Genomic DNA, 12,964 nt, shown 5'->3' on the forward strand with positions numbered 1-12,964 from the left:
CCCTGAACCCTTCAAGCTTGGCCTGGAGAGCAGCCTTACATTAGTGAATTACACATTTCAAATAGGCAAGATTAAACGGGGAATTCACTCCGAATACAATGAAGGAAACAGGCCTCTTGCTTTAAATATATCATTCATTTTATTTGCAGCCCAAATACATTTCAAGTTCTTATTGTTGACTGCTTGCCTATACAGCTGTGACTGACATTCGTAAACACAATCTTATTTTTGGTGAACACTGTCTTTAAGTTTTTTGCCCAAAACACACAAAAATAATACTCCATCCACTTGAACAACTCTCACCCATTCCCATCTTTTAGCAAACTTTTTTATAATTAAATATCTGTTTACTTAAGCTGCATGTTAATACAAAACACCATTCCCTGAACATTACAGGTCATTATCTTACTGATAATGGAGATGATAATTTGGGAGTTGAGGCTACTTTCACTAACTTGCTGTATGAAGATATTCTTTCAGAAAGAAATTATGAAAGACTGTTTTAATATACAGATATTCTTCCTTTTGACACCCTTATTAAACAAATGGAAAAACTAAAACACCAATGAAAGTATTCAAGGAAACAAGTGAAAAGATGCATTGAAATATTCTCGAAGGACTCAAAACTAGCTTCTTAGGTCATAACTGAAAACACAAAGTGCATTTTTGTCACATTAAGGTGCTGCAGTTGTATAAGCTGCTGGACTAATTATTCTAATTTTGGAGGCCACTGAATTTGTAAACACGATCAATAAAAAGAAAAGAAAGGCTCAATTTTCACCTCTGGATTTCCCATATATTAGCTCAACATAAGTACAGCTGAGGTCAAGTGCAGCAAGGACCTACATATTATGTTTTAAAGAATTATACGTAGTATTTTCACATTCTCAATGAACAGGAAAAAAGCAATTCCACGTAGTTACAGAGTTGAAATTATGGGTGTAATTATGTTAGTATAACATGCTTATATAAGTAATAGTAATAGAATCATTTTCACAAATAGGAGTGCATAAAGGTCACAAATGTTTGAAAGCTAAATTATTGGAGTTGAATTTATTTTCTAACTTTGTTGAATCACTGCTTCCAAGTTTGTTTTTTTATTCATGAAAATATGTGGCCTTATTAGGTTCACAGCTATTTTATGACCAATGTTTTTAAGATAACAAACAACAATATTCAAAAAATGCTTGTACACTAAAATCATGCCATATATTGGATAATCATATCTAATATTAATTATATTCTATAATTAATATTAATTAATCGTATCCTTTAATTTTTAATCAGCACAATACATTGGATGTCATGAAACAAGATTAAAACTACTCTTACAATGCAGAATGTCCTTTCATAAATCACAGCATGTACTGTATTAAAAATCTAGCTTTTGTAAATTACATACTGTATACCATAGCAGTTAAGTAGTGAGACAAATAAACGTCAGTGATACAGGTCCAGTATTGTTAATGCAGCAATTCTAATGCCTTATAAGCAAAATGACACAAAAAACAAACATTAATGTGATTAATAAAAGTGGAGATCAATCATCCACATTTCCTTTCTTAAAATGATAACTTCTGATGAAGAATTGTGAAGTTCCAGCTCTAACAGCACAAACATTTCTAATAATTTGCTTAGCAGAAAACCTTATCCAGAGTAATTTAAAATTGTAGGAAATGTACATTTAGTGTAAGTACAAGAAACAAATTGTTTAGGTACAGCAAGATAAAAATCTAATGAGATTAAAATATGACTAGCACAACCTGGAAGAGTAAAGCAAGTAATATGAAAAATAGAATGAAATAGAATTAAAACAGTATACAGATAGTCTACTGTATACAGTGCAGTAATGTACAGTGAGCACCCTGTTGGTATGTTATCCATGCTTACAGTGAACAATTAGAAAATTACAGTACTTTACATTACCAGAGTTGGGAATTAAGTACATTATAGCAATCAAGTGTAAGAGTTATTGAAGGATTTTGTCAAGATCTCAGAGATCACAAGTGTGGTCTTGAGTCTTCGGCAGGTGCTGTAATGTGCCCATTGACTGAGTGGGTCTGATATCAGTGAGTAGTATGTTCCTCTGAGGAACAAGTATGAAGAACTTGTATGAACTCTGTGTAGGATATTTCAGAAAGGGGGAACAGAGGGCAATTCCACCAAAAGGGCAAAAGGAAACGGGGAAATAAGGAAGTCAGATTTTGGGAGTTTCATTCTGAGGTGATGAGAATGCATGAAAGAGAGGATAACCATGAAATAAGCAGGGATACTCAGAGAGATATGAGTGTTAGTGTGGGAATAAAAGGGAAATTTGAACATAAATACGAAAAGGCGGTGGATTGGAGGTAGAGTGAGAACAGCAAGGAACCCAAAAAAGTGGGGAAGAAATAAAATGTGGAAAAGATTAAGCCTCACCAGTAGAACTGAGGCAACTGTGACTAATCAGATAGGTAGCTGGAGAACCAGGTATCAGCAGAACTAGAACTTCACAGCTCGGCAAATGCTGACAGGAGAACAGTGTGACCCACAGTGACAAATGTAGAGAGAAGATCAAGAAGGATTAAGACAGCGGAGAGGGAGTCGGTATGATCTGAGCTAAGAGAATCAGAAAGGAGAGGAGACGTGTTTGTGTTGAGTGTGCTCAGCAAAAGTCAAACTCGAGTCAAACAGCAAGTGCAGCCAGAGGAAAGTGGGCAGCTGAAGACCCACTTGAGATATTTTAGCAACATTATGTTGTATCTGAATTTGATCAAATAATATATCTCAGGAGCTGTGTGTGAAGTCTAACATGCTGTATGCTGGAGCCAGCTCAGAAGTACTTCTTAAAACCCGTCCACTGGTCTGTGCCCCAAGCTCCTGTGGGATAATTAATCACAGTCACAGCACAATCGGAGATGGTGACCTTCACCCCTTTTACTTGGAGCTGCAGCTGTTGCATCTGGTCCTAATTTTAGTACTCAGAAGGTGTTCAATGCATTCTTCAGTCCATGAGGATTAAGGTTAGACAGGTTATCCAAAGGCAATGGATCACTCGGATTTCTGGGCATTATCCAAACCAACAGAAAAAAATATAGATTTCGAAAGGTCCCATTTCGTACCCCAGACACTTTCCATTCCATAATGGAAGCCTGGCACATAGAGTGACTCAAAGATTACAATGGAAGTTAAATTCTATTCAAATCATTTTTTCATTTTTTTTAGCTGATAACTTGTTAATATTATCCTTAGCTTTTGCATGACATGTTCTATGACACAAAGACAGATATATGTCAGTCAAATGAAATCCTACACACGCTCCCGGTTAATCTTTTGAACATCACAAAAATTGACAATTCTGTGATGACTTCTCTTTCTCTTTCATAGAGATGAAGTAAGAAGTTGCCTTTATGTCAGTACTCTTATGTGCATAAAAATGTTATGAGTCTAAATCTCTATTTCTTCACTGGACTTTATGTGAATCACAATGCAATCATACACTATTGACTCCATGTATGATCAAATGATGTCAATTTGTTCCCTTATTTAGTTGTACCTAAAATATAATTTTCAAACACCAAATATAAATAATCTGCAGTGCAATTTGAGCACTTACAGGTAGCACTGGCAACATAGCACAACTAGAAATAATATCTGCAAGCTCCAGTCAATCCAAGTCTTTGTAAATATCTTTGTTATTATTGGCCAAAGATATAGAAAGAATGTCAGTTTTGATCAGGATATGTAAATAAAGATTTTATTAAGTTAAAAAGACCTGAAGTTAAACAACAAACAGAACATCAAGGCTATGACTGGGTGTCTCTGTTTTAGATGAATGACTCCATTTGGTTGGCAAAGTGATTGCTAAAATATTACTTAGGGAGAAAAACAAGGGTTCTTAACTTGAAGGCAAGTAAAAGAAGCTTTGGGCAAAAACTATAATGATGGGTTTTGCATTTTAATTAAACAAGAGCTAAAGTATTCTGTAAATGTTAAACCTGTTTTGTGCCATTATCATAGGTTTTCAACATGTAAACGCAAACTTACTGCATAAACACAAGATCATTGAGCTAGAAGTCTTTCTCATAATAATCAACACTGTTTGTTTTATACAGCCTAATTGTTACTCAACATAATTTGCCAGTAATATTTTCGTATCAATGCTACGGGGATAATGATTGTGCATGCTTTCCTCCATTATGTGCGCTGTCAGAGTCGTGTGACCACCAATGTCACTCTCAGCTAACTAATTTGTCTCTCAGGACAAATGCCTGTAGCAGGTAAACCACTCGGGAGTTTCCTGGGCTATAATACATTTGTGTCATCAAAAGTTATTCTAATTTATCATGACTAAATGTTTTTATGAGGACTAGAACGATATTTCATTCTGCAATGTTGTACAGTATTCATGCAGGCTTTTCTTTTCATTCCAAATGTTGCTTAAACAAGCACACAAACTGCAGCTACGTTACCACAACATGGTCAAGACAGTGCCTCATCTACTTACAGGAGGACCTGAAAAAGACAAAGAGAAAATAAAGAGATTGTTAATGTTTGCTATAGTTTAAAAAAATCATATATACATTAAATTTCAAATTCTATACAATAGAAAATGGAAAATTCACCAAGGGAAACAGCCATTTGAAAGTGTTTTTTTTCTTACATTTTTTTTAGATTTACCACACGATGACCTCTAATTCAATAAAGGTTCTTAATACAGTCTTTTATGTTAAATACACTATTATGTTATTCAATACCCACAGATCCTGACCAAATTGTTACCATATAGAATTTATTATATTGTTAATTATGTTCATATAAAAATCAGTTGAAATTTGGCATTTCTTCAATTGTTTTACAATTTATTTCAGTGCTGTTTCACAGGGGTTCTCTCTCCAGCAAACAGAAAAACATACAGAAAATTGACAGACTACTAGTTCCTATTCCTGTCAATGATCAGACTATGTGAACAGCTGAACAAAGTTACAGATTTGTTTGAAACTGTAATTTTTTTTCAGGTGGTTAGTATTACACATTTCCTACACACTGTCATTAACAGTTGATTTTATCTCAGAAAAGTATTTTATAATGCTGAATTGTGAAATTAAATACTTCCAATTTAAGGGTATTTTTAAAATCTCTTCCTCTTTTAAAGTTCCCGGTAAACACAGCCATATGTTTGCTTATACAAGTTTAATATGTAAATTAAAACATATGGAATTTAATTCATTTGGAATTTGCTTAAAAATTTCAAGGGAAAACTCATTGGGTTTGTTTATTTTTTCACATTCAGCAGGTTTTCTGATATAGCAGATCTATACTGAGGCTAAACACCCCTGTAAGAAGTTCAATAATTTAGTGATTTTTACACATTAAATTAACTGGTGGTAAAAGTGATAGAGGCAGAAAATGAAGAAACTTGTCTAATGTAATTAAGTGAGAAAGAAAAGTACATAATGAGTTAGAAGAAAAACAGATTTGTTTTAGACAAGCAAGCCTCATCTTGATGATAAAACATCTACCATTCAATGATAAATTAAACAATTGGTTTAGCTTGAACCTGCACATTCTTTAAAGAATTAAAGAAAGAAAATTAAGACAGACAATTTTAAACCAATTGTACAAACACAAATAACAGTAGATATATTAGAAAATGCAGAAAACCATGTCATATAAGCAAGTATTGACTGTTAAAATGAAATGAGTAAAACTCCTTAAAACATTCAATATATCTGACTGAAATAGGTGAACTGGGTCTTTCATCAAACTAATACGAAACAGTCAACCCCACCCTTGTCTAGATCTTGACATTTTCTTTTCTAACACAGTCTCGAAACTGTGTCTCTAACAAAGTCTTGGAGTGCGGCAGCAATGTCCTGGATTACTGGGGAACTGACAGCAGTAACACAACACTGCCGGCCGTTACCACAGACACCACAAACCAGTCGCAATCAAGCCGATGGAGTGTGCATGAATGACTGCACTTCACAACTATTTTCCCAGACTTCCTTTTTGTGAAACAGGGGTCAAGTAAAAAAACACAATTCCAGACTACTACATTTGATATAAAGAGTATGACCTCCTTTAGTTTTAGAACAGAGGAGAAAAATATAAAGAAAAGAAAGAAACTATATACAGAGCTTGGAACATTACTTCACTGATTTACTTTAAATGGGGAATTCTGAAATACCTACATTTCATTACTTGATTGTATGTATACATGAACAATATAGAGGTATATGTAAGAATTTCAGACTATATCGGATTAAAAGCACAGCAGGTGGACAGTGAGGACCTTCTTTGTCGTGGATTTTGTGTAAGACCAGCAGTTTTGAGCACACGAGTTAACTATACACTTGAAACTTTCTCAGTCCAACACCAAAAGTTGAATGGAATAGATGTCACGGAAAATATGAAATTCGTAACCAACCCTAAGACACTGATTCAAATGAGTACTTTATATCATCTGCATTTCCTAGCAGACATAATTAACTGCTTGATACAAGGGTTACAACGTATGCACTGTATAATAATATTTTTTAGTAGGCAAACTCAGTATTCCAACAAAACTACCTTTTAGAATGACCTCTCTCAAGGCTTACTTTCACAACTGCTAATGGTGTCAGAAAATGCATTGTTGCTGCCTCCTACAGCACTACGATGCCACACACGTGCACACTGCGTGGATAACTCCTCTCTTTGCATTCATTTGTGCAACATTCTTCAGGCATGGCCAATAAGGAGAAATGAGAGTAGTGTCCCAAAGAAATGCCTGCAGTATACTGTATTCCAGTAAGAAATTAAACAGAAGAGTGCAGATGATGCACTACTCCTTTAAAGCTCATTTGCAGTTATGCACTGGAAACACGGGGGGGGTAAAGCAATACAGAAGGTTACATAAATATTCAGAACAAAATTGTAAAACAAAACTTGGTCAAGCCAAGTCTTCAGCACCAGAAGTAGTTATGGACATGGTATGTGTATAACAGTTTAAGAAAACACTGGCAGAGAAACTGCACTAGCAAATTGCTGTCAGAGGTCTAAATCAATAAGTAGGAATGCAGATGACTGGGAAAAGCTTGTAATATATATTTTCTGCATTTTCACTGGAGCCAATGGCTTGAATGCAGTACACTTAATCCTAGCACAGACTCTTCGAACACTCAATGGAAGTAATAAAACAGAGCTTTACTTTTTTCCACTCTGTATACAAAGCAAAAAAATGTCAGGCTCATTGCTGTTATCATCGCAATGTTCTCTTAGTAAAAATTGGGAAGAAAACACATTTAAAAAGCAAGCCATCTAATGCAACACTCAACAGCAAGCCTATGTACATTACAAAAGGAGGCAATTTTATTTTTTTTGGTTTCTAAACCCCATGTTATTGGTTGAAAAGACAATTGAATGCATATGTCAAGTCCAGACGAGATACTGCCAGCTACATTATTAAATTCAGTCTAAAAAAACTGCAGAAAAGCCCAGACACGTACAATATACTGTATGTGGGTGTTCAGACGAGGTAGGTAGGTAGGTCCCCTGAATGTCTTGAAACCATATTTGAGCTTATTATCAATCCATGTTTGTCACCACATTAACAAGCTTATGTGAGTAAAGCACTTTACTGGCAAAAGATATTTCTATTATTTCTCTTTGAAGACAGTTATCATTAATAACACTGGGAGGCAGAACACTGCACGCAATTTCACTGATCAGAGAAGTCACCCTGGCACCTCTGTCCCTAAACATGTAGGCAGTGTGTATTTAAAAGCAGGGAGACATACCTGGATCACCATTGCGACCTCTTTTTCCCCTTGCTCCTGGAGGGCCTGGTTTGAAAATAACCAGCAGTTAGTCAAGGGTCAGACTACAAACGTTTAAAGAAGCAATATCCCCTCTTCCTCGCAAGCCTGTTTTTAAAATATTTTCACTAGAATTTTGTTTAAATAGAATTCTGTCTTTTAAAGATGCAAATATAGCAACTCCTGGCATTTTATTTTACTTTAGTTTATTATGAGGGTTCCTAAAATGTATTCATTTGGCAAAAATTAAAAACAGTTTGCCTCAATCTTTGGATCTGTCTTTTCTTATTATTACCATATTTCTAAAAAAAGGTGAATGCAGTTGTTTTTTTGGCACTTTGTTCATAGCTGACTTTTTGTAGGAAAGTGGCTGTCTTTAAAGAAAAACAATGATTGCAAATGGGAGGCAAAAGATCATTAATGTTTGCTACTGTACAGTATATGTGAGAAAATTGATATTTTGAAAAATATTTTGCAGGTGTGAACAGATGTGCACAGATTCAATGCAAACGTGGGTTTCTTGGTGAAGTGGATTTAAAGTTATTTTCTTATGAATTTGCAATCCTCATAATTATCATGGGGTAATAAATTATATTTAGACTGCTGTATTCTTTAATGGCTTTGGGACTTTGATGATATTGGACTTAAACATTTTACAGCTGGGACCACAGGGCTAGATTAACATTTAAAATTTTGCATTACATCTGAGTTTTAGTACAATGGTATTGAAAATAAAGCTTGGAAGTAAGTGAGAAAGGGATATTGCCCCCATTACTAAAATATGCTGTTTTATTTATACTGCCTCTCACTGGCATGCAGCCATAAAGAGGTAAATGGGATTTCATGCTCATGCAAAGCAAACATTGACAGCTAAGAGCTCTATAAATTAAACCCACACAGGCATGCTTTACACTGAGTTTAACCGGGGTGTCTAGTAACTCTGCTACTCAGACAGAAAACCTACACCTACATGTTATACACTGCATACTTCAAACTGTCTTTAAATGGTTTTTCATGACTATTTTATTTAGTACTTATCAAAGTTATGCAGAAGAATATCAAAGTTAAACATGCTCCTAAGGCACTCCAATGGCAAACGTAAGATTAAGCAACCTTAATAGATGAGCTTCAACATTTTGGTAAGCCATTTCACAGTAAAGCATCACCCACTGGATATTCAGTAAAAAAAATAATAGTCACTTCATAGATATAAGGAACGAGGGGGTTTCTAACCTTAAACAACGGAATGTATTTGATGAGTTAATCTGGTTCTGAAAGGTGTAAATGGTAGATAATTTCTAAACAGAAGTGACCACATTCCATATGACTGTAGCGTTTGACCTCCTAGCATGTACCGTCCTTCCAGGAATAACTTGCAGAATCCTGAGCTGAAAATAAACCTCAATCTCTCACATTCCCCGCAGCTCCAGTTCCTCCTGTAAACACTGTAGTGCTCTGGACAGATGCATCAGCTTTCACACTTCCGTACTGTAAGCACTGTACCAGAATTCTGTTACACCGATCAAAGGCTAAAACCAAATACACTGCTTTGGGTTACACTAGTTTAGGCTTCATAAATAGAGCGCAGTTTTACCTGACTATACTGAACTGTATTTTTTTTTGGGGGGGTGGCATTCATTCTTAAACCCAAATTACAAAACTGACTTCCTCACCATGTACATAAACATGGACAAATGCATATCAAAATAATTAAAGATACAATAATAGTGGACTTAACTAGAATGAATAGTTCTGAAACTATAGGTGCTCACACCTGAAGAAGGCTCCACGGCCAAAACGTTGTGTTTACTTTCTTCTCTTTACAGCATGGAATAAACCTATTACTTGTTCCTGTATGTTTATAATGACTTGGACAACTGAGTTCAGAGTGCATGACTGAGGTCACCATTTTGTACAAATGCCTTTTTTCCAAAATTTGTAGCATCCATGATACTGTTGCTGTAAAAGGAAAAGCAATCCGAAATACTGTGACATACTGTGAGTTAAAACAGAATTTAACTCAAGGGATGGATGCTTAAAATTGTACAACACACTAGTAAGGCCTCAATGAAAAATATTGTGGACAATTATGATCACCACATTAAAGGAAAAAATGGTTGCTGCTGTGGAGTCAAGAGAACCAAACACATTCCAGGGTTGACGAAAATCTCCTACACTGACGGGGTCAAGGAACAGAACCCTTTCAGTCTTAAAAGAGAAGACCTGATACAATTATTCTTCAAAAGCATTGTCAAGCAAACCCAGCAGATTTCTTCAGAATGAACAGTGAAACATGAACCAGAGGCTACAAGTGGAAACTACATGAATGTGCAATTAATCAAGGCACTTCTCTACCCAAAGAATTGACAGAATACAAGGAACAAGCAACTAAGCCATATTGTTGAAGCCAATAACCTTGTTTCAAGAAACAGCAGGGTGAAAACACTGGATCACTACTACCAACCAAATGGCCTAGGGCCAAATGGCTTCCTCTCATTTGTAACTGTTCTTCTGACTGCTTCTGTGTACTCAAAAGGACTTTAGCATTAGCAGTACTGGCCAATGGCTTAAGCCATTGAAAAATTTCAAAGACAAATTGCAACAAGCTGCAACAAAGCTATGTGAATGTATCAATTATTTACTATATAAATTTAACTATATAGTAATAATTCCTTGTTAATCAATGATTACAATGAATGTGTTTAAATTATTTTCTTTCATTGACTGATATAGAAGGTTATTGTTATTTATGTAATGAAGCAAGTTGGAAGGTGTTATACTGTACTATGAAATCTTTTCCAAAATGACATGAATGTTGCAGGAGATTCTGTCCAATTTAAACAAAACATTTAATCATATTTCTAATTAAATTAATGTTTTTTTAATATACAGGCTCACTGGGTCATGTCTTCTGGGAACTGACTTCCTTAAACCTTCTTCTGAGATTTGGATAAAAACTCATCAGCCCTTGATATGAATAGGTTGAGCCTCCAAATGTGGTGTTTTACCAATGCATGGCAGATTAGAGACTACTTCACAAATCTGATATCCCATCACACACACCTCAGACACCCGTGGGGAACTGCTAAACTCTAACAAAGAGCCTTTGAACTCCTGCCAGCGTTATAAAAAAATTACACGTCTAGACGTGCCATCAGTTCATCACACATTTTGCCCATATCCTTTGTTAAATTTCGATTCAACCTAATCAAACAGAAGGTTCTATCACTAAAACTATTTAAACAAAAAACAGTCACTGAAAAGCTAGAAGTACTACAAACTGCAAGAGTTCCATTTTTCTTAATGTTTTGGGGCATTTGGTTATATGTTTTGCATCTAATTTTATTACTTTTCTATATTTATTAGAGCTATTTGCTGTATAAATTATCTCTGATTTTTTCATGCCCTTTTCTGATTCTTAAAATGATGGATAACATCCAAAAAACAGTATAAGAGAGACAGAGATTTTAATTGCCTGTAGCACAATACAAAACAGACTTTTCTTATGTTGCCATAAGAATAAAGCACACTTGCAGTAAAATGTATTTTTCTTACATCTTCTTTTCAGATTGATAGCCAGTTCAAGCTGATTTGTAATGCAGCTGTCCAAGCACACCATTCTCAAGTTCAGCCATTGTTTAATGGGTCCTGAATGGCCCATTAGAAAGAGTTTAATTGAATGGCAAATTTACACAAGCAGTATAGTGGGTTGTGGTGAAAGGGGGAATAGCCTGGTCATATATAGGAAAGTGGGATAATAATGAAAAACAATAAAATGTGTTTCTGTTAATGGTCTTCCATATAATCAATAGATCTCTGACTTACAATCTTTGATATTTTCTTTCTCCGTGTGGAGTTCAACTTTTGACAATAAAATTAAAATAGCACTTGCAATGGATCTTCATTTAAAAGCCTCACACTGCAGACAACATTTAATATATTTCTGAAAAGATACCATTTTTATTTTTTGAAAGTATGACTACATTTAAATGCAGTATTAAGTTCTCTTTTGAGAATGATGATATTCAGAAACAAGTTAATTTTTGAGTACTCTATATTGTAGCTTAATCACAGTTAAAAATACCCCATTAAAATTAGAAATCCCAATATCTAGGTCTCTTGAGATAAAAAAAGGCAGCACCGTCAGCTTGTGAAGAAGACTGAAGAGGCATGTGTCACACCTGAAGAAGAGTCCACTGCCAAAACACTGTTTTTCTTCTTTCTTTTTACCTTTCAGGGTGAAATTACCCTCTGCTTGCATATAAATGTCCTGTCACTCAGTACCCCCTTCAATTAAATCCTAACTCCAAATATCAAGCTACAATTTTCTTGAACCAATGAATATTTGATTGAATAAATATTATAGCCTCTTTTTCATACATATGCACGTTTAAAGTTCCCTATAGAATAGATGGTTCAGTTACTTAGTTTTAGGTTTCTGTGGAATAAGGGAGGAATAATAATAATAACGGCAGGTGAACAGCATATTTTAAATTCAAGCTTAAAGGATTTACTGCATGTTTACAAAGACACCTAGTCTGTTCTTAAGGAAGTTAGCATAAATATCCCAGCTGAAGCCACCTATAGCTTTGCATACTGTATAATGTAGCACCCCCTTACAAATACATAGTACAAGTGTAAACCTTCATAGTACAAGTGGAACTCACTGCTTGATACTCACTGTATGGACACTCCTCTTTGGTTTCCTCCCTTGTTATTTATACACCCACTCATAGGAGCAATGTACTGTAAGTGTAGCTTCCTGGAAAAGCATGAGCACCATGACAAGATCTTGGTAACAACCCTGCCGTACCACACTGATTTTTTAAAGTTATTTGTCTAGAGGAAACAATTGTCTTCTGACTCTACTTGCTGATGTTTGCTGTTCATGTATGCAAAATGCAGTAAAAAATACTTAAGACCTTAAGTTCTCTTAAGAATGCCCCATGCATTAGGCCAGGAACAATTATATTCATTACGAACAGCAACGTCTGATGTCTGACTAGCTTGACACTACTCAAGAAGCAAGATTTAAAACTAGAGACATTCCCAACAAGAGGAGGCAATTTGGCCAGTCTAACTTGTTTTCAGTTTTAGCGAAGCAAAATCTACCAAATTTTTATCCAGCATTTTTTTTTTGAAAGAGCTCAGAGTCTGAGACTTAACTACCTGGCTGGAAAGTTTGT

The 12,964-nt window shown here is 35.2% G+C and overlaps 1 protein-coding gene across 1 annotated transcript in view; it reads right to left on the reverse strand.

Moving 5' to 3' along the window:
- Positions 1–2,766: 2,766 nt before the first annotated feature.
- Positions 2,767–12,964, reverse strand: part of LOC148834914 (collagen alpha-1(XXV) chain-like) — a 57,881-nt gene continuing 47,683 nt past the window's right edge. Inside the window, exons 3-5 of the mRNA XM_088915782.1 lie at positions 7,761–7,805; positions 4,487–4,494; positions 2,767–2,859 (exon numbers count right to left, since the gene is read on the reverse strand). Of these exons, the coding sequence (XP_088771908.1) occupies positions 2,767–2,859; positions 4,487–4,494; positions 7,761–7,805 (146 nt within the window). The remainder of the gene's footprint in view (positions 2,860–4,486; positions 4,495–7,760; positions 7,806–12,964) is intronic.

The sequence above is a fragment of the Atractosteus spatula genome, chromosome 5 (genome assembly GCF_055471065.1).
Source record: "Atractosteus spatula isolate fAtrSpa1 chromosome 5, fAtrSpa1.hap1, whole genome shotgun sequence".
Taxonomy (NCBI): domain Eukaryota; kingdom Metazoa; phylum Chordata; class Actinopteri; order Semionotiformes; family Lepisosteidae; genus Atractosteus; species Atractosteus spatula.